Below are 26,782 nucleotides of genomic sequence, written 5' to 3'. Positions count from 1 at the left end.
TAGACATGAAGTCCTTGCCCATGCCTATGTCCTGAATGGTATTGCCTAGGTTTTCTTCTAGGGTTTTTATGGTTTTAGGTCTAACATTTAAGTCTTTAATCCATCTTGAATTAATTTTTGTATAAGGTGTTAAGGAAGGGATCCAGTTTCAGCTTTCTACATATGGCTAGCCAGTTTTCCCAGCACCATTTATTAAATAGGGAATCCTTTCCCCATTTCTTGTTTTTGTCAGGTTTGTCAAAGATCAGATACTTGTAGATATGTGGCATTACTTCTGATGGCTCTGTTCTGTTCCATTGATCTATATCTCTGTTTTGATACCAGTACCATGCTGTTTTGGTTACTGTAGCCTTGTAGTATAGTTTGAAGTCAGGTAGCGTGATGCCTCCAGCTTTGTTCTTTTGGCTTAGGATTGACTTGGTGATGCGGGCTCTTTTTTGGTTCCATATGAACTTTAAAGTGGTTTTTTCCAATTCTGTGAAGAAAGTCATTGGTAACTTGATGGGGATGGCATTGAATCTGTAAACTACCTTGGGAAGGATGGCCATTTTCATGATATTGATTCTTCCTACCCATGAGCATGGAATGTTCTTCCATTTGTTTGTATCCTCTTTTATTTCCTTGAGCAGTGGTTTGTAGTTCTCCTTGAAGAGGTCCTTCACATCCCTTGTAAGTTGGATTCCTAGGTATTTTATTCTCTTTGAAGCAATTGTGAATGGGAGTTCACTCATGATTTGGCTCTCTGTTTGTCTGTTATTGATGTATAAGAATGCTTGTGATTTTTGTACATTGATTTTGTATCCTTTGACTTTGCTGAAGTTGCTTATCAGCTTAAGGAGATTTTGGGCTGAGACAATGGGGTTTTCTAGATATACTATCATGTCATCTGCAAACAGGGACAATTTGACTTCCTCTTTTCCTAATTGAATACCCTTGATTTCCTTCTCCTGCCTGATTGCCCTCTTCTCAGGGATTTTCTTAATGGCATCTGAAAATTCTGCTGCCTCTTGGTTGGCAGAAACTTTTCTTGAAATGTTTTCTTGAAAATAAAATTTAAGCCAAACCTCTTTCCAAAATTATCAAACTATCCTTCGCTGACATTAAATTCTCCAGCTTCAGATCTGTCACTGAAAATTCTAACCAGTGCAGTCAGGTAATAAAAATAAATTAAGATGGCTGCCCCATCTCGGAAGTGAGGAGCGCCTCTGTCCAGCCGCCACACCATCTGGGAAGTGAGGAGCACCTCTGCCTGGCCACCCCATCTGGGAGGTGAGGAGCGCCTCTGCCTGGCCACCCCATCTGGGAGGTGAGGAGCACCTCTGCCTGGCCACCCCATCTGGGAGGTGAGGAGCACCTCTGCCTGGCCACCCCATCTGGGAAGTGAGGAGCACCTCTGCCTGGCCACCCCATCTGGGAGGTGAGGAGCACCTCTGCCTGGCCGCCCAGTGTGGGAAGTGAGGAACACCTCTGCCCGGCCGCCCTGTCTGGGAGGTGAGGAGTGCCTCTGCCCAGCGGCCCATCGTCTGGGAGGTGAGGAGCACCTCTGCCCAGCGGCCCATTGTCTGGGAAGTGAGGAGCGCCTCTACCAGGCCACCCCGTCTGGGAAGTGAGGAGCGCCTCTGCCCGGCCACCCCGTCTGGGAGGTGAGGAGAGCCTCTGCCCGGCTGCCCCATCTGGGAGGTTTACCCAAAATCTCCGAAGAGACAGCGACCATCAGGAGTGGGCCATGAGGTCGATGGCGGTTTTGTTGAAAAGAAGGGGGGGAAGTGTGGGGAAAGGAAGGAGAGATCAGATTGTTGCTGCGTCTGTGTAGAAAGAAGTGGGCATAGGAGACTCCATTTTGTTCTGACTAGGAGAAGTTCTTCTGCCTTGGGATGCTGTTGATCTATGGCCTTTCCCCCAGCCCCGTGCTCTCTGAAACATGTGCTGCGTCAACTCAGGGTTAAATGGACTAAGGGCGGTGCAAGATGTGCTTTGTTAAACAGATGCTTGAAGGCAGCATCCTCTTTAAGAGTCATCACCACTCCCTAATCTCAAGTACCCAGGGGCACAAACACTGCAGAAGGCTGCAGGGTCCTCTGCCTAGGAAAACCAGAGACCTTTGTTCATGTGTTTATCTCCTCACCTTCTCTCCACTATTATCCTAGGACCCTGCCACATCCCCCTCTCTGAGAAACACCCAAGAATGATCAATAAATACTTTAAAAAAAAAAAAAAAAAAAAGAAATTTCTTATAAATGGCTGTCAGGGGTCCAGGGAAACGGTGCTCAGGCTACAGTTATTTTGGCACTGACAACAGGAACTGGTTTGGTTTGGTTGTGGAAGGGAGGTCTTGTGATACTTTTATAACATCTTTCTGAGAACACAGAGTACATGAAGGCTCTGTCACCCAGCTATGGCTGCCTGGTTCCATTTTAACTTTGAGCACCTCAGTTAGTCTCCTGGGAGTCATTTTGTCTTTCTACAGGGGGCTTACTTTAACAGGTCTTTCGTCAATTTTGTAATTGGATTTTGAAGAAAAATACCATTGCATTTTGAAATTTTTTTTACACATTCCTGTAGAATATATGGTTTGTAAATATATTCTTCTGATCTATAATTTGTTTTCCTCCTCTTAAAAGGACCTTTCAGCTGGGTGTGGTGGCTCACACCTGTAATCCCAGCACTTTGGGAGGCCAAGGCAGGCAGATCACGAGGTCAGGAGTTCAAAATCTGCCTGACCAATATGGTGAAACCCCATCCATTCCAAAAATACAAAAATTAGCTGGGAGTGGTGGTGCGCACCTGTAGTCCCCAGCTACTTGGAGGCTGAGGCAGGAGAATCGCTTGAGCCCGGGAGGAGGAGGTTGCACTGAGCTGAGATTGCATCACTGCACTCCAGCCTGGGTGACAGAGCCAGACTCCATCTCGGGGGGGGGGAAGAGAACTTTTCACAGAGCCTAGGGTTTTAATTTTGATGACTTCCAATTTATCCATCTCTCTTTATGAATCATGCTTTTGATGTCAAGTATAAAATCTCCTTTTTTAGCCTAGATCCCAATTTTCTCTAAGAATTTTTTTCCTAAAATTTTATAGTTTTACATTTTACATTGAAATATGTGATCCATTTGGAGTTAAGGTTTGCATGAGGTGTGAGGGTAGAACCCCCACAATTTATCCATTTAGAAACATGAGGAGACTTTATTTCTCATAAGGATTACAGCCTTCAAGGTGGCCAGCTCAGCCAAGGGACCAGAAACAGGCACTTTGAAGGAGGAGGGGTTAGGGTAGGAGCTTTATGCTGGGCAGGTTGGCTAAACATACATATTCAACAGGTTATAGGAGGAGCTATGAGTATTCATGAAGGTGGTCCTGACACATGCATATTGAACAGACATGCATGTAGCATATGACCCATGTTCACTTTGGGGTGGAGTCTTAACATTTAAATGTATTACAGTTAGGTCCTATATTTCAACAGGTCTTTTCAGGGCACGAAGGCACACAAGCGTGCAGCCTCTGTAAACCAGCCAAAGACAATCCACGGTTGGTGGTCTTATCAGGAAGTTATGGCTGGTAGAGCAGGGGTTCAGTAAGTCAGTGGGTGGTGGAGCTGGAAATTGTTTTAATCTTGTCTATCTCAAGGCCAGTGGTTGTTTAGCTGCTAGAGAAAAAGAAAAGCCTTGTGGTCCTTAGAACACAGTTTATTCTTTAGGCGTAGGGTTAGTGACTTAACCCTTGCCTGGCATGGCCTTAGGTCCTGTTTATAATTTGGTATTTTATTGCCACAGAGTCTGTTCTGTCAGTCTTCTGATCTCTATGTTAACATTAATGCTGGTCTAAACCCCAAAAGGCAGGGGGTATAATGAGGCATGTTTGACCTCCCACCCTGTCATGACTAGAACTAAACGTTTAAGATTTTCCTGAGGTCCCCTTGGCCAAGAGGGGGTCCATTCATTTGGTGGGGGCTTAGGATTCTAAAGGTGACAGTGTTTAGGTCAAGGGTTTTGGTTTGCCTGCTTGTTTGCTGTGCCTGTGATGTGCAATTGCCCTACTCCCATTTGAAAGGAAAGGCTACCTTTCCTCCCATGAGGTGCTTTTGCATGCTTGTCAAAAACCAGCTGGGTGCATTTGTTTTGGTCTCTTTTCTGTTCTATAGATCATCTCCCTCTGTCCATACCACACGGTCTTTACTAGCTATTTAATGTGTTGAAATAGGGGTAACTTAATACTTGTTTTAAATTGTTCATTTAACATTTCATCATCAACATTTATCTCATCTAAAACAAACAACAAATTCACACAGTGTACGGTGTGGATGTACTGGAGTTTATTTAACCCGAGCCCTCTTAATCAATGGCTATTATCCCCCACCCCAGTTTTTTTGTTATTATAGTAAATAATGCTGAAATATTTTTAAAAGATTTTTAAAAGTTATTTTTAATTGACAAATCATAATTGTATATATTCATGGGATACAATGTGATGTTTTGATATATGTACACATTGGTGGAACAATTACTTTAAGCTAATTAAGATATCCATCACCAACACATCTATTTTTTTGTGGTGAGAATACTTAAAATCTACTATTTAAGGAATTTTGACATATAAAATGCATTAACTACAAAAAAAAATAAAATAAATAAATTAAGAATTCAGATTGCAAAACAAAAAATAAGACAGACTCTATTATATACATCGTGGTTGTATATGTAGAAAACCCAAAAGAATCTACAGAATACCTCCAGAACTAATAAGTGAGTTTTGCAAGATTGGAAGATACACAGTCAACACACAGGCAAAACAAACCATTAGAATAATTCCAAGTACGGTAATAATTCAAGAATAAATGATTTCAGATGATCTTATTTATTTATTTATTTATTTATTTTTAGAGACAGGGTCTTGCTCTGTCACCCAGGCTGGAGTGCAGTAGCACAATCGAAGCCCACTACAGCTTCAACCTCCTGGGCTCAAGTGATCCTCAGCACCCCCAGGTAGCTGGAACTACAAGCGTGTGGCACTATGCCAGGCTAATTTTTTAATTTTTATTTTGTAGAGATGGGGGTCTTAATATTTTGCCCATGCTGGTCTCAAAGTCTTGGGCTCCAGGGATCCACCCACCTTGGTGTTCCAAAGTGCTGAGATTATATGTGTGAGCCACCACACCTGGCCTATAATCTCATTTAGTATGTCTTGAGACATCTGAAAATTTTCTAAAATTAAACTATAAAGAGACATTAAAAAACATATCCAAATCTCCAAATAAATTTATATAGTTTATTTATCAATTATGAAAATATTTCCTCAGTTTTCTTGGTGATAATCCTACAATATAGACAAGATTTAGCACCAGCTCACTTTTTAGATACATATAATTTCTTTTGCTAGAAATTAGGAAACAATTTTCTTTTATTTACCTCCTGTTTTATTCCTGTACTGAAATCTTTGTCCTTCCTTTACTCTAAAACTATTGGTTATTTTAATGCATACACTGAGAGGAGAGATTGATTGTTTTCCCATATTTTCACAAATGGGACTATCAAGAATAGCCTGAAAAATTCCACATTTGAGAAATGTTTCTATGGCTAATATGAAAATTCTCTAAAGACTTAGGAAAACTCATATCTTTACCCATTTAACATTTTAAAGAGATAAATCAAAACAGCAGAAAGTTATGACAGGCAATCTGATCAAAATTCAAAAATTTTTACTTTTACCTTTTTTTGTTTGGGTAGATGAGTATGCTATGCAGATTTTTCCTCTATTTTTAAGATATCAAAATTAATAATATATTTTACTCTCTTGTTTTTTCTAGCCATTTTTTTTGGTCAAAAATATGTTTCCATTAAGAATTGCTATTGAAATTTTAAACTTTTATTTACTAATACTTGAAATGGAGTCTGGATCCAATAGATATTTGGGAAAAAATGCTATTTTTTCCAACATTTTCATAAAGTGTTACTCCATTTCATGACATTTGCTTTTTATATATGTACTAATTCTCACTCTTCTTAAAAGTAAAACATCTATACTTACTTCCTAGCTACATGTGAACATTGATTTAGTGTCTTGTAAATAATGTATAACCAGTGGTAGATAAGGTTGTATGATGACTAATGATATAGCTATAACATTATCTTGTTTTCACTGCTAAAAAATTTTTACTTCACACACTCAGGGACAGATATCCAATGCTTCCTTGTTGTTTCTTATGTAATCTTGACAGTTAAAAATATTGATAGTTAAAAATATTGAGAGCATTGTTGCATTTAGTCATCTTCACTGCTTTTCAGAAGTAAGTTTCATGTAAACTGATCAGTAGGTTGAGACCCTAGTGATATGTTTCAAAGCAGCATATAAAACATGATGCTACACTGTTGTTTTTTAAAATACCTTTTCCAGAGACTTGTCATAGTTGCACCGCTTTTTTCTAAAGAGGATGTTAAAATTTCAGTGTGCATGTCTATGAAATAAATGTTTTTAAATATAAACATTAATTATTGTAGTTATGCAGTATTTCTAAGGCAATTCCAAAACTAAAACATACTGTCATTATAACATTTGTCAATCAGCATTTTTACCTTTAGGAAGTAATTCTTTTTTAGAACACTGTAAATATATTTGGACTTAAGACATTCATAAGAAAAGAAGAAAGTGTTTGGTAGATCATAACATAGTTTATTTTCTTACTGTAAAGCCTTTTTCTGTTTATGGAGGTTCAAACAACAATTGAGAAAATAACTGACTCTGCTGTCTATTAGATTAATTTCAAGTAGTCAATATTGCTTTTCATTTGTAGTCTTCATTTTTACTCCAGTTTAGTTTATGTGGGGTTTAGTTTATTTTTGTTTTTTATTCTTCCTAGCTTTATTATGGTATAATTGACAAGTAAAAATTATATCTATTTAGTATGTAAAATGTGATGTTTGGATATGTGTACACATTGTGAAATAATTAAATCAAGATAATTAACATATACATCCCCTCACATATTTACAAATTTTTGGAGGTGAGAACATTGAACATCTACTCTGTTAATAATTTTCATGTATATAATACATTATTAGCTATTGTCTTTATGCTGTACAATAGATACCCAGAGTTTATTCATCTTGTCTCACTTGTCTCACTTGTTCGTCTTTGACTAACATTTCACCATTTTCCCCCATCCAGTCTTAGTATTTAGAATTCCACGGGACTGAGATATTTCTGAACTCAGTTTCCCGAGTTGATTTTGTGGCAGAAACCTGGTTAGAGAAAAACATCAACACTTTGAGAGTCACTAAAGTTGCATAAAACATAATAAGAAAAAATATTTTGTATAGTAATGCTAAAACAAAACAAAACAAAAGCTAACTTACTAATAACTTTTGCTTATGTTTTTATTTCTCCTAAAAAATGCTGACTAGAGCACTCTTGTTCCCTACAAATCTTAATTCTAACTTTTAAGAAGCATAATTACACCCACATACATACACACACAGATACACACACACACACACACACACACGAAGCAAATTTAAATATGAACTTTATTTAAATATGAACTTTCTAAACCTCTTTTACCTCATCTGTAAAGGAATTCATTTCTATCTCCCTGTGTCCCAGAGTTGTTTGAGAATCAGATGAGATAACTAATATGCAAACTATAAATCCAAGTACTAAATTCTGACCTTTTATCTCTCTTGCCCAAATTCCCATCTAAGGGGCCTGGGGAGTCACGCCCTAAAAGTCAGAAAATCTCATCAGATGGTTCTATCTAACCCCATATAAAGTGGCTTACTTTCCAGGCTGACTCTGGCATCACATCACGTGACAGATAAAGAAGGAAATCAAAATATTTAGCCCCAAAATATGTTTCTTTGCCATATTTTGAAGTGGCCCTGAAAAGCCATTTTCATTTTTATTGGGAGAAGATTTGCATTTGTAAAGAATCTCTTAACATAACTAGATCTTTTCTCTTCCAGATCCTCCCAGTCCTGAAGAGACTGACTGATAGTCTAACACCTGAAAAGGTGAGAATAGAAAACATTTGCCATCTGTTATCTCTAAGGGTGGCCACCTATGATACTTCATCTACATAATAAGAACTTTGATCTTCAAGACCCCTTATCTTAACCCAGAAATTCCTTTCTATTGATTGAAGTTTTAAATAATAACTTGTTCAACCAATTGCCAGTAAGAAAATCTTTGAATCCACTGATGACCTCTAAGCCTCCTCAACCCACCCTGACTTCGAGTTGTCCCGCCTTCCCAGACCAAACCAATGTCTACCTCACATGTATTGATTGATGTCTTAGGTCTCCCCAAAACATATACAACCAAGCTGCAACCCAACCACCTTGTGCCCATGTTCTCAGAGACTCTGCCTCATGCCATGGTCACTTATGTTTGGCTCAGAATATATCTCTTTAAATATTTTACAGATTTTGCTCTTTTCATCAACAAAACCCAAGTCAAATGCAAAATAGACTATAATCATTTAGAAAGAAGTATAGACATTGTCTCTCAAATGGTGGGAGGGCTTATTATTAATTTTCATATGTTAAATTGTTTTATAATTTTGTTGATAGCTATCTTACAGTCTTCCAAATAGAAGCACAAATTTCAGTACTATTAAGTGATAAGTATATTTGATACATTCAGGTGTAATTAATAGTCATCAAGAGTCTATTTTGGACCAATAAATTTGCTTATTTATATTGGGTAGGCACCGACAAATACAGTACATGATGTTTTCTGTAAGAAGAGGCTATAGAATACAACACAAAATGATGCCATTTAGAAATGCACCAATGAAATTTGTGAGATGGTTTGCACTGGACCATTTTATAATAAATCAGTGATTCATGAAATATAAACTCAATAAAGATAGATGCCAACTTTCGTAACTATTTAAGAAACAGCCTGAAGATTACATTAAAATGCCTTCCAAAATCACACTCTACAACTCAGATAAAACATAAATAAGCAGTTTTTGCAGTATTGAGATGAAAAAACAAATCCATTCCATGAAATAGTTTTTTAAATACAAGTTACGAAAAATGGTAGTGTAACCATGATTTAAATTATAATAATATTTAAAATTATTTCCCTTTGAAGATTTTAAAGATTATATCTGAAGCATATTTCCTTTCTTTCAGTACTACTCTTCTATAAGTATAAAGAGAAAGCTTTAGCTTGCTACATTTGTATAATCTATGTACCTTTAAAAAATCAAAGTTATTATGAAAAGATAGTGTCTCAACTTAAGCAGCATCTGTCAAATGGGATTTTATAAAGGATTGAGAATTTAAGAAATAGATATTTCTAGACTGGTCATCAGAAATGATTTCATGCTTCTACTGCCACCTTCAATACATAATCACAAAAATGTCAGTGATAAAGTCATAATCCCTGCTCAATAAGTCAAGCCATGGAACCTCAGGCTAAGTGAAATTTAAATCCTTTAAAACTTTGATTTTACCACCCTTGCTCATAACTGCTTGGAGGGTTTCTGCTATTTTTCTTATTAGTAAATATTTTTATCTGTAAGTTATTTTCTATGTGATGCATGGCCTATTGCATACTCTATTCCTAAGTATATGATATGAATTTTGTTATTCTTTAATTCTTAAGACGGCATTGAGGAGTGGGGCTGTATTTAACATGCACACACAAACACACACACACACACAAGAAATGGAAGGATAATAATATATAACAAAAATGTGTGAGTTATTCTGCTTAAGAATATCAACTTCTGCTACTACAGCAATGTTTCAGAATTTCATTTAATTAACAGAGAGGTCAAAAGGCATATTGAAGGCAGACTATTTAAAACCAGATAGATCTGTATTTAAATTCTAGCTTTGTAAGTAGCTAAAACCAAAAAGAAATTCAGGAAATTTAATTAATTTATCTCAACTTCAGATTTCTCATCTGTAGTATCAAAATATGTATACTTTCCTACCAGATATCTATGATTTTGGAATGTGATATATGACACAAGCTGATAATATTAGTGACAATATGTCTACTTGTTCTTCCATTCCATTAGACACATTAGTAATAAAACATTGGTGTTAATGGGAATGAAATCCTCAAACATTTACTTTTGACCTATTTTGTCTGAGTTTCACTGCTTTCGTTTCAATATGCAATCCTGCTAAGGTGAACCATGACCTCCATGTCATTTAATGCAATGAGTCATCACGCTGTTGGATCTACCATAGCATCCAATATTGTGGCCTCTTTCAAAATCTTTTTTTTTTTTTTTTGAGATGGAGTTTTGCTCTTGTCGCCCAAGCTGGAATGCAGTGGTATGATCTCGGCTCACTGCAACCCTCCTGGGTTCAAACGATTCTCATGCCTCAGCCTCCCGAGTAGCTAGGACTATAGGCACACTACACCACACTTAGCTAATTTTATATTTTTTGTAGAGACAGGGTTTCACCATGTTGGCCAGGCTGGTCTCAAACTCCTGGCCTCAAATGATCCGCCCACTTCAGCTTCCCAGAGTGCTGGGATGACAGGCATGAGCCACCATGCCCGGCCTTGTCTGTCATTTTAATTACTCAAAATCCATAATCTGGGCCGGGCACAGTGGCTCACACTGGTAATCCCAGCACTTTGGAAGGCCAAGGTAAGCAGATCACTTGAGGTCAGGAGTTTGAGACTAGCCTGACCAACATGGCAAAACCCCATTTCTACTAAAAATACAAAAATCAGCAGAGCATGGTGGCATGTGCCTGTAATCCCAGCTACTCGGGAGGCTGAGGCATGATAATCTCTTGAACCCTGGAGGCAGAGGTTGCAGTGAGCCGAGATCACGCCACTGCACTTCAGCCTGGGTGACACGGTGAGACTCTGTCTCAAAAATATAAATAAATAAAATAACATAAAATTCATAATCTATTCCACAGCTTGCAAAGCCCTGCGCAATCTAACATCTGCCTTCTGTTTCAAGCCCTCCAAGGGGCCAAGCTCTTTCCTGCATCTCCGTGAGCTCCGCCTCTGCCTGCTCAGGCCTGGCACCTTCTCCACCTGGCAGTCCTCAGCCTCAGGCCTCAGCTCCCCACACAGCAGTTCCTCGCAGGGGCCTTCCTGACTTGTCAGTCAGATGCAGCTCCCGTACTCTCTGGCTATTCAAAATGCAGCTCTCAGCACACCCTGTACTTTTCCACACTGCATTTACCACATGTGCAGTTGAGAACATTTCTGTAATTATTTGATGTCTGTCTGCACCAAGATTTTAGTGCCAAGAGACTGGGCCACGTCTGTTTCACTCTGTGTCCTAGAACAATGTCAGGAACTTAAGGCAGTTCCTAAATGGTTGTTTAATTAACAAATGAATGAATGAATGAATGAATGGCGGTCTCAGCAGGGTGTGTGAATGCTTCTGTTCTTCCCTCCATTGGTGGGCTGGGCTGGTTTGGAGACTGCCGAAAGGCTGTGTGCTGCAGTGGGTCAGGAGACCTGGGTTCTAGTCCCAGCTGCCTCACTTATGGGTTCTATGACCTTAAACAAGTCACTTAACTTAGAGAGCTTTGAAAAGCAGGAACTGTGACGTGTTCATCTTCCTGTCCAGAGCAGCTGGCATGAGTAGGAATTCTGCAAGTGAATGAACAACTCCAAAGTCTAGGCTGTTTCTTATTCCAAATTCCCCCAAAATCCACTGGCAACCGGACTTTTGGAACCTAAACTGCAACCTGGGCGGGGCGGCATCTCTACAGAGAGTCGATGTCTGCTGCGGTCCCTAAACACACATACACGGGGAGTGGAGCTGCTGGCAACTCAGGCCAGTGCCCTTTCTCTGAGCAGGGCTGCCATTGCAGGGCCTCATGTGCAACACAAAAGCCCAGTTCCTGAGGCCTCTTCAGAGTCTCCAGGAAAAGGGTGAAAAGGTATTTAAACCTCTGTGAGGTAGGGCCGGGCGCAGTAGCTCACGCCTATAACCCCAGCACTTTGGGAGCCGAGGCGAGCGGATCACTTGAGGTCAGGAGTTCAAGACCAGCCTGGCCAACATGGTGAAGCCCCATCTCTACTAAAAATACAAACATTAGCCACTGTGGTGTTGGGCATCTGCAATCCCAGCTACTCAGGAGGCTGAGGCAGGAGAATCTCTTGAACCCGGGAGGCAGAGGCTGCAGTGAGCTGAGATCGTGCCACTGCACTCCAGCCTGGGGGACAGAGAGAAACTCTGTCTCAGAAAACAAACAAACAAACCCAAAAAACCAGCAACAACAACAAAAAAACCGTCTATGAAGAAACTGTCTATGAAGTGCCAATAGACTCAGTTATTTTGACTCAATTTCTCAGAACATGCTGGGGCATGAACTCAGCCTAGCAGAAAGAAAGACGTATATTTAAGGTAAAAGGTTGAAACTAGGGGGACAGAGAGCCTATAGGTCTCTGTCCTGGCCTTCAGAGAAGTGGCTCTGTGAGCTACACGATGTGCATATTTTAAGCATTTAACAGCACCGTCAAATCAGAGAAAAGATACAGTAGCAAAACCACCCGTTGAGCATACAAAAGGCCAACCACTTCTTGTCCTCTCATTGCCTCTTGTCCTTGGCAATGAAGACACAAATCACTCACGTGTCAAGCATTGTCAGGCCAGCCTCTGCCAGGCCAGCCTCTGCCTCCACGGCCGAGCCCAGAAACCAAGGGCGTGGCGGGACTCACAGGCAGGGAGCGGTGAGGCAGAGCCGTCGGCTGGAGCGAGCCCCTGTTCTAGGGCCATGGCCCTCGGGGTCCGTTCATGCAATAAGCCACATTCTGAATACACCAAGCCAGCCCTTGCAAACCCACAGGAAGCACAGGGTGGCTTTTTAGAGGCACGAGGATCCTTAGATGAAGGGATATGACCCCGGGCCAACACAAGTGCCATTCCCGGTTCCATCAGCCTCCTTCCCCGTCTTCCCAGGCCTCTCTCTCAAGCACGTCTTTATGGCTTTTCTTTTTTTTCTTCTTCTTTTTTTTTTTTTAGACAGAGTCTTGCTCTGTCACCCAAGCTAGAGTGCAGTGCTGCCATATCGGCTCACTGCAACCTCTGCCTCCCAGGTTCAAGCGATTCTCCTGCCTCAGCCGCCCGAGTAGCTGGAATTACAGGCGCCGCCACTATGCGCGGCAAAAATTTTTTATTTTTAGTGGAGACGGGGTTGGCCAGGCTGGTCTTGAACTCCTGACCTCAGGTGATCCACACACCTGGGCCTCCGAAAGTGCTGGGATTACAGCGTGAGCCACCGCGCCTGGCCCTTTATGCGTTTTCTACTTTACACCAGATGCTGTCTCGTTTCATCCTCATGACAACCCTACGTAGTAGCCCCTTCCCCCTGGGCTCAGTTTGCCGATGAAGAGCCTGAGACTCCAGAGCCAAAGGGTGTTGCCTGTGCTCCCCGGGCTGCTAAGGGTGTCGCTGACGCTGGACCTTTGAGTTTCAGCCCCTGCTCTTCCCTGTGCACCTTGCTGGTCATTGGCCAAAATTTGGCTGATTTTCCTGGCAGGACCTCTTGTCCAGGGATCCTTTCCTTCTGAGTGTCCTGGAGCACAGTGGGGTTTCCCAGAGGGGCAGAGGGGTCTGTGGAGAGTTTTGGTGTCCTTGGTGGCAAGCTGAGGTGGCCTGTCCCAGACTGACAGACAGACGGGGGGTTCTCCGAGGAGGGGCCCATAAAGACCCTTCCCCGCAGGGTGCACTGCAGCCGGCGTCCCCTCCCCTGCCTGTCCTGCACTTGCTCCAGCCTGTCACCTCCCCAGGGTCACTGATAGTGCTGGAGACCAAGGCCTATTTCGACCCAGTTGCCTTTCCCTGTGGCATGGAACCAGGACAGCCAGGCTTCCTTCTGAGTCATTCCTGCCTGGGGCGACCAGTAGACGCCAAATTTCCATTTGTCCTTGTCTAGCCCACCTCTGTCTGCTGTGCCTTATCCTTTAACCTTCGAGAGCCAGGGCTGTTCCTTAAGGAAACCCTCATTGCGGCGGCTCCTTTGTGGAAACTCTGGGTTTTTCCTCTGGCCTGGGGCTTCAGCGTGACCCAGCCTGGGTGAGGGTCCTGCCGGCAAGTGTGCAAGCAGACCCTAGACTCAAATATAGGCAGGTCATCTGTAAGCCCCCTCAGGGAGCCAAAAGGAACGGGGCTGGCTGGCTGCCAGTCCTCCAGCGGCTGCCCTGTGGGGGTGGGGGCTGCCCGCCTGCCCTTGGTGACTGCTTGTCCTGCCAAAGCCCTGGTCATGCCCGGTCAGATGTGTGGGTGCCATCTCCCAGCCACTACCACCTCCTCTCCTGGCCCAGCTCCTCAAATGACTCAGCGCTCCAGGACATGCCTAGCTTCTTCGGGTTGTCACGGAGACGCCCTTGCACACCAACAGTCCTTCGCCCTGGTCATGCCCGGTCAGATGTGTGGGTGCCATCTCCCAGCCACTACCACCTCCTCTCCTGGCCCAGCTCCTCAAATGACTCAGCGCTCCAGGACATGCCTAGCTTCTTCGGGTTGTCACGGAGACGCCCTTGCACACCAACAGTCCTTCACTCCTTCTCCAGGTCATGCCCCCGTGCTTTTTCCACGCCCACCCCAGGTCTTGCCCCTCTGGGCTCCTCTCTACAGACCCCACTTCCTGGCCCCACATGGAGCTGAGTGTCCAGCTGGTACCCAACACATTTGGGGTCAGCTTTAAATCGCAGATTTTGAAACTCAAGAACTTAGGCATCAGGAGGTCCAGCATTCACCACTGCTTTTTACACAGGGGACCGGGGCCCTGGGGAGACACCAGGCAGGGCCTGGTCACAGGGGCCAGAATGGTTCATGGCAAAGACTTGGCACTGGGGCTTCTAAATCCAAGCTGCCTCCCTGGCGCCCCAACCCCCAGCCTCGCTCTGGGAGTCGTGATTCCCGTGGAGACCCCTTCAACCACATCTGCAGGGCAAGGCCATGTGGTGGCTCCTTCCGGCCTCCACGTCCTCACGGTGGGATGAGCACTCGAGCGGGGGTGTGTGGCCAGGGTGGGGTGGGGGTGCTGGAGGGTAGGGAGGTGTAAGGAGGTGGTGGCAGTTTCCCTTGCCTGCAGCCAAGTCCTGAAACATTCCGAGGTGGAAGGGCCCGCTTCACCAGCATGGTTTCTCTTGCAGCCTTTAAACGGCATATTCACCTTCTGACTCACTCCCAGGAAGCTCCTCGAAAATGCGCCCCAGAAATATTTTCCCTCGGCGGATGTTCCCAGCCTGCTGGGAGGCAGGGCAGGAGCTGAGACTCTAACCCCAGCTTGAACTCCGGACCCCTTACCCTCTCCTGGACCCCAGACTCTCCCCCAAAGACTCAGACACCCAGAAATACAGAATGAAAACTTGGTCCTGAAGCCGGAGGGACAGCCTGGAAAGTGTGGGGAAGAGGATGGGGGCCCCCAAGGGAACGGCTCCCACAGGCCTGGCATCCCCTCCGCTCCCAGCTCTGTACATGGAGGAGCCAAGGCCAATGCCGGGGCTACGAGCCCCAGGGAAGGCCGTGACCCAAGTGGTGGCTTTTAAACCCAAGCTCAGAAGTAAGAAGCCCACGGCCAGCACCTCCCGGCCCTCTGCGCCCTGCCGCCTCCTCCGCACCGCCCTCCCGGCCGGCCTGCCCCTCTCCTCCTTGTCGCTTCCCTCGCTTGCTGCTGTCTCCTGATCTTCTCCTCTCTCCATTCCCAGGGGCCTCAGTTTGTCTGTCTCTCACCTGTCTCGTCGTCTCACCCTGTGGCTTTATATGAGTTTCCTTCCGTCTCCATCACCCAGCTTTCCTGGCATCCCCTCTACCTCCGGCTCTGTACACAAGGGTGTACATCTTTCTCCTTAACTCTGTTCCTCTTGCTCTGGCTCTGCCTGTCTTTCTCTCCACGAGTAAGCCCGGGCTCTCACCATGGATCCTTCCAGACATCGCCGGGCTGCTCTCTGGCCCTCTGTCCTCTTTTCTCTCTCTTTCGAGCATTCTCCCTCTGTCTTTCCCCTCAGATCTTGTCCCGAATCTGCCAATTCACGCCTCCTCTTCCCCACTTTTCTCCTCTTCTTATTTTTTATTTTATTTTATATTTATTTATTTATTTATTTTGAGACAAAGTCTCGCTCTCTCTCCCAGGCTGGAGTGCAGTGGCACCATCTTGGCTCACTGCAACCTCCACCTCCCAGGTTCAAGTGATTCTCCTGCCTCAGCCTCCTGAGTAGCTGGAATTAGAGGCGCCCGACACCACGCCCAGCTAATTTTTGTATATTTAGTAGAGACGGGGTTTCACCACGTGGGCCAGGCTGGTCTCGAACTCCTGACCTCAGGTGATCGCCTGCCTCGGCCTCCCAAAGTGCTGGGATTACAGGCGTGAGCCACCGTGCCCGGCCTCCACTCTTCCTTCTCTCTCCCTCTTGTCTTCCTCTTCTTTCCCTCTCTGGGTCTGTCTCCACCTTCCCCCCATGTTGTCACATTCATCTCTTTCTCCTTTCTCTCTCCCTCTTTTTCTCTCTCTTCTCTTCCTCTTCACTGTCTCCCTTTCCCCTATTCTCTCTCTCTCTCCCCGGACCTCTCTTTCTCTGACAGCTCCCACCTCCCCCAAGTGCTCCCCGCAGCCAGCCTCACCTGCTGTCTCCATCACTTACCCGAGACCACATGTGGAAGGAGGCAGAGACACAGGCAGCTCAGGGGCACCCAGGGGACCCTCCTCCAGCGTGTCCCCTTCATGGCTGAGGCAGAAGTCCCCCTGGCTCCCTGGGGAAGCTCCACGGCCCAGCAGCTGCAGCGTGAGGAGCAGACGTGAGCCCGTCCCTCCCCTCAGGCGGCTGGCCCGAACCAAGTGCATTTGTTTCTCCGAAGGGGCCAGAGAACCTGGGAAGAGGACAAAAGAGGGCGGGGCCCCACGCTAATCACCCCTTTCTCTCCTCAGCCCCACCCCACTCCCCCACCAGGAAAGAAAACACCGATACACCCATTGCTCTGCTCCTCATCAGCCTGAGCTGAGTGGCGGGAGGGATGGGAGGAGACATGGGGGAATGGGAACAGGTCACACTGGAAATGGGGGGGCCACCCTCCTAGCTGGGTTCCTGGGCCCTCCCCTCCCTCCCCTCCCTCCCCAGGGGCTGCCCTTGTCCCGCCAGAGCTTTGGACTGCTGGGAAGAATGGGGAAGAAAGGGCCCCAGAGGGAGCGACCTTGCGGGTGTATGAATGGGGGATAGAGAGTGAGATTTAAGCAGATCCCAGGGAATTGGGAAGCGCGGAAGCATGTGGGTGAGAGGCAGGAACAGAAATGCACTGTATGCCATCTTTCGGAAAGGGGTGGTGTGCTTAGAATATCTGCTCAGTGCAGACACGTGGCAGACTCCAGACGCATGGCAGACTCCAGACGCGTGGCAGACCCCAGACGCATGGCAGACTCCAGACGCGTGGCAGACCCTCAGTGCAGATGCATGGCAGACCCCAGACGCGTGGCAGACCCCAGACACATGGCAGACTCCAGACGCATGGCAGACCCTCAGTGCAGATGCGTGGCAGACCCCAGAAGTGTAGCAGAACCTCAGTGCAGACGCGTGGCAGACCCCAGACGCATGGCAGACCCCAGACGCATGGCAGACCCTCACCAGATGGTGGACTTCTTCTTTCCAGGGCAGGGAGCTGGAGCCAGGGTGCAGGGAGCCCGGGACAGTCTGGGAGACTGGCCTGAGGGAGCTGGCATGGACAGTGGGTTGAAGGTGGAACCTGGGTAGGAGGGAGCGACTGTAACCTCTGAGGAGGTGGAGCTGCTCCTGGAGACCTGGGGGCTCTGCTCACCCCAGTTCCACCTCTTGGAACTCACAGGCACAAGCGAGGAGGGACAGGGACCCCAAGCAGGTTGTGAACGCGAAGAGGGCAGTTGGTGTAGCTCTCAGCAAAGGAAAACGGGGATACCTCCGCTCCCCTCTTTGCCACAGTGTGAATCTCTGCTTCTGATTCCTCAAGACTTGATTCCCGAATGTGGGGTGTCTGTGGGGTGACTGGTCCCAGAGCAGGGACCTTCGATGCTCAGACACCGTGGGGCCCAGGACAAGGACTCAGGGTTTCTGCGTTCCTAAGCAGAGCCAGCCTTGTCCAGCGAGGAGTAGGCAGCTGACGCTGCGGTGCCGTCTCCGAGGGTCATGGAGGCCCTGTGACTTCTTGCTTCTAGAAGCTGAAAGTCTGTTCATGGCCCCAGGCCAAAGCCTGGGCCACGCCATAATAATGCGGATACCATGGGGAAGTGGCATGGTCCCCCAACAGTCCCTCCAGCTCTGGATGGACGAGCTGATCCCGTTCTTCCTGGAGGTAAGAAAATCATAAAGGTAAAGAGGGATGTGGAGCATCCTGTGGGCGCCTGGACAGGGCAGCAGGAGGGACCTACTGAAGGGAATTTGCAGACACTAAGGCCCAGCTTGGCCTTCGTGAACATTTTGCGCTTTTTTTTTTTTTGAGACGGAGTCTTGCTCTGTTGCCCAGGCTGGAGTGCAGTGGCACCATCTCAGCTCACTGCGAGCTCTGCCTCCCAAGTTCATGCCATTCCCCTGCCTCAGCCTCCCTAGTAGCTGGAACTACAGGCACCTGCCACCACGCCCAGCTAACTTTTTTTGTATTTTTAGTAGGGACGAGGTTTCACCATGTTGGCCAGGTTGGTCTCGAACCCCTGACCTCAGATGATCCGCCCGCCTTGGCCTCCCAAAGTGCTGGGATTACAGGTGTGAGCCACTGCACCCGGCCCGTGGTCATTTTTCTATGTCAGCTCTTGCTCATGGGTCCCCCATTACCTTTCCACAGGTTTTGTTTGGTGACGCTTTCAGGACCACAGTTTTCCATCTCTAGAGGAGAAAGAAGCATCCAGGTGAGACCAAACTAAGCACTGGACATCTTGTTGACTGAGCACAGGTAGCTGACCTCTTTCCAATGCCAGGAAGGCGAGGCTGCTGTGACGGCCAAGACTCCAGGAGGGCGTTACAAACCCAGGCTTGATCCCAGCTCTGCCACCGCATCGCCACAAAGTCACAGCCTCTTCGAGCTGTTTTCCTCGTTCATCTGTAAAATGGGGATAACACCTATCTGAAAGGTTGTAGAGTGGGAGTGAGCCTGTAGATGCTGAGGGGCTGCGGGAGTGTTAGGACACCTGTTGTGAGGACACCTGTTGTGAGGACACCTGTTGTGAGGACACCTGTGGAGGAACGTGGCTCCTCCTTCCATCCGGGCATCATCCCTGGAGGGAGACACACAAGGCCAGGAGCCAGGATGCAGGAGGGAGACACACACGGGGCAAGCCAGGATACAGGAGGAGTCCGGAAGTGAATTTCCAGGCCCAGGTCTTTCGTGCATCCCCTTTGACTCTTACAGGATCCTGATTAGAAGCACGAGATCCTGGAGAACTGGGCGTGCGCGCTCCTGTTCACCTCTTCCCTGCCCACGCCCGTTTCCCTTCTGCTTTCCAGCTCCCCTCAACATGCCTATCTTCGAGTTAGGATGCGTCTGGGTCTCTGTGATAAATGGCTCTGTCTTCATCTGGGTTGGGTCACGGGACACCCATTTGTCCTTCCTTCTCCCCTCCCAAGGCATCTGATGGGGATAGAATGGGGTGAATGAGAGGGGACAAAATGAGTGGCTTCTCTAGTTCCTTGGGGCCAAAAAACCTCCTAGGCCCGCATACTGCTGGGTTTGCATAGGGGCAGGAGTCTGGAGTCAGTTGTAAGTTAATATTCCGTGGGAGGCAGGAAGAGCTTAGTGTGGGTGTGGGGTGTAAGTAAACTGGAGCAACGGTAAAAGATCATGAGATTCTCCCAGACTTGGCTTGAATAGACAGCTGGATTTGAGGCAGCAAAGCCAGGATCTCCAAGACAGATTCCCCTTCTAAGCTACCCAAGTAGGAGTCCCTCGTTTTTTGGGTCCCCTAAAATTGCTTACCTTTATATCATTTATGCCTCGTGCTGTGAATAAAGTTCAGTCAGACTTAGGACAATTAGGCTGACCTCGGGCAGGAAGCTGGATGTTTATTAAGTTTGATTTGCCTACTCAGTCTGGACTAAAAAGGTGTGTGGATTCTCTAGTCAGTGACCCAGCATGAAGCCGGTCACTAGAGTGCCAGGCCCTGAGCCTGTCCCCATGGCCCCGTGAAGTACAAAGCGCTGCCCCACCTCTCATGTGAGCACACTGAGGCTCCAGGAGACGAGCACGTGCGCCCATCATCCCCGAGTCACGGGCCAGGTCGGGCCATCTAGGGAAACTGGAGAGTGTAACTCTGCAGTTACAGCCTTCTGGGCCACGTACTGTCCCAAAGCTGGAATTTGAGCTCTGTTCTGTCTGGCTCCAAAGCAAAAGAAGGGCAATCACCTGGGCTGAGTGCCCACGACATCCTTTGCTCCGGGTCCTTTCATGGTGGCAGGTGGAGACGGCCTTTCGGAGGGGCCTCGCTGTCCAGCTGCAAGGATAGTGGTTAGTGGACAGCCCCCAGCTGCTGGCCCCTTCAGGGTGGGCCTTGCCTTTATGATGAGCTCATGCTCTTCTCCAGGTGACCCTGTGGCCGATGACTAAGCAAAGTGGCATCACAGTGACCTCACCATTTCCACCCCACAAGACTCCTCCAACAGGCGGTCTGCCCCCCAGAGCGCCCCATGAGTAGGAGCTTTGTGGCTGTGTCGGCTGTGCCACATCCTCCTGCCCGGCCCGGCCTCCTTCTCCTCACTAGATGCCACATCCTCCTGCCCGGCCCAGCCTCCTTCTCCTCACCAGATGCCACATCCTCCTGTCCGGCCCGGCCTCCTTCTCCTCACCAGATGCCACATCCTCCTGCCCGGCCCGGCCTCCTTCTCCTCACCGGATACCACATCCTCCTGCCCGGCCCGGCCTCCTTCTCCTCACCAGGTGCCACATCCTCCTGTCCGGCCCAGCCTCCTTCTCCTTAAGCAGGTGCCACATCCTCCTGCCCGGCCCGGCCTCCTTCTCCTCACCAGGTGCCACATCCTCCTGCCCAGCCTCCTTCTCCTCACCAGATACCACATCCTCCTGCCCGGCCCGGCCTCCTTCTCCTTAAGCAGGTGCCACTCCCCTATAGCCGTCGCATTCCTTCCACCAGCTCAGCATTTGCTTCTGGGAGGACTCGACCCTAGACACTCACGTAAAAGAGGATGCCCATGTACAGATGTGGAAGCCAGCCCTCCGAGCTGGGATTCAGACCCAGGTCAGCATGACTCCAAAACCTGTCCTCTGCAGCTCCTTATTCCACAGTTCAGGCACGAGGTGGGTGGGCTGGAGGCCCCGGCACCTGCTGTATGTGGTCCCTGTCCGAGGCCACGGCGAAAGCAGGTGCCCTGGTACTAGGGTCACACAAAGGCCACTGTCATTCTCTTGGGACTCAGTTTCTCCTTTCTCTAAAAGTGCCAAGCATTCTCACACCAATTAGCTCATTTCCCGTCTCATCTCACCTCTGTGGTGGAGCAGGGCATGAGGCCTACGCACGCAACATCTTCTTACGGGCATCCCCGTGGAGCAGGGCCACCCCGGGGCACAGGAGGGCCTGGAGGTCTAGGGATCTAAACTCATTCCATTCACCCAGCCTTAAGTCAGCGAGAACATGAAGTCGGTGACCCAGCATCCAGGTCCCCGGATTTGCCACCTGTGTCCTTTGGTGGGGCTTCCCTTGGTAAAGCTTGAAAGAATAAGAGGATCTTAACATAATTTTAAAACTGGAAGAGACCCTGGTGACTGTGTCATCTGAAGTCCTCATTCTACCGTGGAGGAAGTGCGGGCCCAGAGAGAAGGGAGGTCCTCGTTGGCACAGCCGGTGAGCGGCAGGTGCATCCCGGAGCCCGGGTTTCCGGCGCCCTCTCTGTCTGCTGCCGAGCGTCCACGTCTGTTCGGTTGTTTTTGCACACTCCTGGCTCCCAGTTAGACCGCTGCTCCCAGGCGGAACCTCTGCCACAGGGGACACATACATGCGGTCACCATGGGGACCAAATGAGGGTGGGCCATCTTCTCAGACAGGGTGGGCCCACAAAGCTCTCCAACGCGGGGTTCTGACAGAAAGCCCAACCCAGGCCGAAAGCCATCTTTTAAAATAAAGTTTACTGGGTTTCTTTTTTCATTATAAAGTAATGCACACTGTCCACGGAGATATGAAAATACTTAAAAGTAGAGAGAAGAAAAACATCATCAATGTTTCACCACCCAGGAACAACCCTATTAATGCGTTGAGAGATTTTTGGCTTGTTCCTCATACATACCTCATATCCATAGTTTAAATCTATCATATCCTAGATATAGTTCGATCTCCTCTTTACCACCTAACTTTATTTATTTATTTATTTATTTTTATTATCTATTTATTTATTTTGAGACAGAGTCTCGCTCTGTCACCCAGGCTGGAGTGCAGTGGTGCGATCTCGGCTCACTGAAACCTCCACCTCCTGGGTTCACACCATTCTCCTGCCTCAGCCTCCTGAGTAGCTGGGATTATAGGCTCGTGCCCCCGTGCCTGGCTAATTTTTGTATTTTTAGTGGAGACGGGGTTTCACCACGTTGGTCAGGCTGGTCCCAAACTCCTGACCTTGTGATCCGCCCGCCTCAGCCTCCCAAAGTGCTGGGATTACAGGCATGAGCCACTGTGCCCGGCCATGACCTAGCTTTAAACCTAAATGTCTCCCCAATTATTACAAAACTCCATTCACACATTTCTGAAGGCCACGTGATACTGCATTGGCTGCCACCATAACTGAACTAACTTGGACACTGGGTTACTCTCGGTGTCCCTGTTACAGGTAATGCCCAGATCAGAGGCTTTGTACCCAAAGTGCCTTCTGTGTTTAGGATCATTTCCTGAACCTGGAAGCAGAGCTGGTGTGTTCTGATCGGCGGCTCTGACCCTCCTTCTACAGTCAGAAGTCTGTGAACATGAGCTTGCTCTGTCCAGGACGTCACCACTTTTTTGGACAGTTGTGGTCAATTAACTCTTTTAATGTTGATGGTCTAATGGTGGAGGCAAAGCTGACAATGTAGCCGGGTGCGGTGGCTCACGCCTGTAATCCCAGCACTTTGGGAGGCCGAGGCGGGCAGATCACCTGAGGTCAGGAGTTCAAGACCAGCCTGACAAACATGGAAAAACCCCATCTCTACTAAAAATACAAACTTAGTAGAAATGTTGGTGGTGTGCACCTGTAGTCCCAGCTACTTGGGAGGCTGAGGGAGGAGAATCGCTTGAACCTGGGAGGTGGAAGTTGCAGTGAGCTGAGATCACACCACTGCACTCCAGCCTGGGCAACAAGAGCCAAACTCCGTCTCAAAAAAATAAAATAAAATAAATAGAATAATTATTCAGGAAGCCTAAAAATGATGGGTGGATTAAAGACTCTGCAGGTGGTTGGGAAAAGGTGGAGACCCCCTCCCCATCCCAGCTCTTTCCTGGGTGAGCTCCCAGCCACGATCCAGGACCAACTGCCAGGCCTCTCATTTTGATACTGGACACTATGCTTAGCCCAGGTGACTATCCTGAAGAAAGTGATCCAGACAAAATTTGAAAAGAGAAAAAAGGGAGTGAGATTAGCCCATCAGGCTGGAAAGTGAGACTTGTTCCTTAATCCCCTTGCTCCCTGGGGAGAGGAGCCACCAGCTGAAGCTGGCCAGGGGACAGAAGAGAGGTCTGGTGAGCTCTGCTCCCCGGTGTGCATGGGCGGCAGAATGCAGGCAGAGGAGCAGCCCGGCAATGGACAGCCACATTCTCACGTGGTCCTGTGTGCCGGGCCCACACCCTCACGGGGTCACGAGCTAGTGGAATCTACACATGGAAGGAGGAGCATTTTAGCAACAGGGTCTGTGGCCCTGGGCATGACTGTGTGCTGGGCAACAGACAAGAATCAGTGAGGGCCATCCAGGAAGGCCTCTGCCTTAGTGTTCACAAACTTGGTGGCTTCAAACAAACAGGAATTTATTCTTTTACAGTTTGGAACCCAGAAGTCCAAAATCAAGGCATGGGCAGAACCACACTCCCTCCGGAGGTTCTGGGGTGGAGCCGTCCTGGCCTCGCTCCTGGTTTTCAGGGGTGGCTGGCCATTCTCCACATTCCCGGGCTGGCAGCCATGTCCCTCCAGCCTCTGCCTCCATTGTGTTGCGTGGCCATCTTCTCCCCTGTGCGTGTGTCTCTGTTTCCTCTTCTCATAAGGACACCAGTCACTGGATTAGGCTTTGCCTCAATTCAGCATGACCTCAGTTTAACTTAACTAATAACCTCTGCAAAGACCCTATTTCCAAACAAGGTCACGTTCTGAGTGACATGAATTTTGGGGGACATGCATTCACCCCAGTACAACCTCCTTGAAGAAAATTTGGGGCAGGGTAGGTGTATGGGACATGACAATAGATGATTCTTGCCGAATGATGACCTATTTGGGAAGACCAGCAGGTGTGCCCACGTCACCCTGGGCTGGCTCTGGAAATCCCCCAAATCTCGGCTCTTGTCACCACTGCGTCAGGAGCCAGGCTGCGTGACCAAGGGACCAGCTTGACTATCCCTCGATCTAACTTCTTGGGTCACGAGGCCAGGCAGATGGCAGCCCCAGGAGCCCCCAGCTGTAGCTCATCAGGCCCATGCTGAGACCACCCCCTCCCCTGCCCAGGAGGGCAGAAGAGCAGGGCCCAGGCGGCACTGGCCACACCAGCCTCCATGGTTTCAGCCCTGCTCTTTCAAAGGTGGACCTGCTATTGACTGGAAGGTATCACATTCCCTCGTTTCCTTCTGTAACCAGAGAAGAGGGTAAGGGTGGGAGAGGGGAGAGAGACAGGACAGTATATCTAAAAATAAACGTACCCCACCTCAACCTCAAGCATTCCACAGAAAGGTGTGTCCACCTGCTTCACCCACCTGTGACCCTCGTGTTCCCTCCAGGTGAGGAGGAGCCAGACCTGGACACTCTCTTCAGCCCACACATGCCAGACTCTCCCTTTAGAGGAAAAAGGGACATCTTACCAAGCCACACCCCTTGAAACTGCTTCCTCAGGTGCACCTGGAGTGTTCTCACTCCTCGGCCTCAGTTCCCACTCACACTTCCTGGAGTTGGAGGAGGGGGCAAGAGGGTGATGACTAATAAGCCTGCAGGGACATTGTCACTGAAGTGAAAGCTCAGCTTCCAGGGTCCGGAGACGGCTTTGGCCCCAAGGTGCCAGGGACAGCATAAACTGCCGGGACCTGGCGAGGCCCGGGGGCGAGCCTTCAGGCAACATCTAGCCTGGCCCTCCTGGTTTCCTGCTGGAGGAGCAGGGTGAGAGAGGGGCTACTGTTGAGCTGTAGGAGGCAGAGTGGGTGCTGGGGGAAAAAGCAGGAGCTTTGGAGTCACTGTGGGCAAGCCACGTCCTAGCTGAGCCTCAGTCTCCATGTCTGCACAGTGGGGAGAGTAGATGTAATTCCTATTAGCTTAGCACATCGTAGATTCTCAGCAAATGTTAGCGTCCCCACCCCACCGCCCCCCAAATGTGGGTATGGAAAGAGAAACAAACTATTTGGAAGGAGAATCTGGGGTGGTTCTGGGTGGAGGGCCAGATCACTGACATGATGGCGTGGCAAAGCCTGATTCTGGCTGAGGGAATCATTCTGGAAGGGTGAGGGGGTGGGTCTGGCCACAGGGCTCAGGAGACTGTTGTCCCTTCAAGGATCCTCGCAGACTGGCTGGGCCAGGTGAGCTGGTGTTTCTCATACACAGGTAAAGGTGTTTCTCATACGCGGGTAAAGGTGTTTCTCATGCAGGTAAAGGTGTTTCTCATATGCAGGTAAAGGTGTTTTCTCATATGCGGGTAAAGGGTGTTTCATGCAGCAGTTGGCAAGTTGATAACTTCTTCAAGCACTGTGATTTCGAGATGGGGAGAGAAGTCTGTGAGAATGCAGTTTCGAGAAGCAGAAGCATTGAGTTCGAATCAGCCTACTGCCGAGCATAACGCACAAGGGCAAAGAAGACGGGGGTCTGGATTGGAGGGCTTCCTAAAATTCTGACACTATACCAACTCTCCAAGTTGTTAAAGCCTGCAGAGCCCAGATGTAATCTGACTGTGTGAGAGGAGTTAAATGTCAGCTCCAATATCTACATTATAATAATTGATACATATTACCTAAGAATCAATATATTGTGATGTTATATCATAGCATTTATTACATATAACACAGTTACTATTATATTAGCTTCATCTAAATATGAGATCTGCTTTTTAAAAAACATTTTATTTTTTATAGAGATAGGGTCTTACTTTGTTGCCCAGGCTGGTCTTTTTTTTTTTTTTTTTTGAGACAGAGTCTCGCTCTGTTGCCCGGGCTGGAGTGCATGATCGCTCTGCCTCCTGGGTTCAAGCAATTCTCCTGCCTCAGCCTCCCGAGTAGCTGGGATTACAGGCGTGCGCCACGACGCCCAGGTAATTTTTGTATTTTTAGTAGAGACAGGGTTTTACCGTGCTGGCCAGGCTGGTCTCAATCCCCTGACCTCAAGTGATCCACCTGCCTTGGCCTCCCAAAATGCTGGGATTACAGGTGTGAGCCACCACGCCTGGCCGAGATTAACTTAAAAAAAAAAAACTGCTTTAAAAACATTCATAAGCCGTTATTGCCTGGAAAGTCTTTGAATGTGTCATACCCTTTAACACGCAAGGGGCAGCCAATCCCCACAGCCCTGGTCACATGATGACAATTAGGCCACCTACCCTCAGTTATTCTGGCCCCTCTGCCAAGAGGCAGGCCCTCACCCAACTGACCCTACCAGCACAGGGGCCTGAGTGCGGCTCTCCAAAGAAACTGGATGTTGACATTCAGCCACAAGCCTGGCTTTCAGAGGAACCTGGTGTGGGAAAGAC

At 47.8% G+C, this 26,782-nt stretch overlaps 1 protein-coding gene across 13 annotated transcripts in view; it reads left to right on the top strand.

Moving 5' to 3' along the window:
- Positions 1-26,782, top strand: part of LOC134761118 (uncharacterized) — a 67,901-nt gene that overhangs the window by 36,335 nt on the left and 4,784 nt on the right. For 2 of the 13 annotated variants that reach the window (XR_010139376.1, XR_010139375.1), the window contains 3 exons: positions 4,878-4,979; positions 7,953-8,000; positions 10,890-11,230. Coding sequence is in view for 2 of the 13 variants with exons in the window: in XM_063722633.1 (XP_063578703.1) it covers positions 18,740-18,803; positions 20,649-20,913; positions 21,036-21,140; positions 21,516-21,613 (532 nt within the window). In the remaining 11 variants the exon portion in view is untranslated. Of the gene's footprint in view, positions 1-4,877; positions 4,980-7,952; positions 8,001-10,889; positions 11,347-15,090; positions 18,254-18,739; positions 22,268-24,423; positions 26,192-26,782 lie in introns of those variants that run through there. The other 11 variants (XR_010139382.1, XR_010139379.1, XR_010139378.1 and 8 more) reach the window with 11 other exon arrangements.

This window comes from Pongo abelii, chromosome 2 (genome assembly GCF_028885655.2).
Source record: "Pongo abelii isolate AG06213 chromosome 2, NHGRI_mPonAbe1-v2.0_pri, whole genome shotgun sequence".
Classification (NCBI taxonomy): domain Eukaryota; kingdom Metazoa; phylum Chordata; class Mammalia; order Primates; family Hominidae; genus Pongo; species Pongo abelii.
Note: the sequence above shows the minus strand (reverse complement) of the source record. Positions and strands in the feature narration are given on the sequence as shown.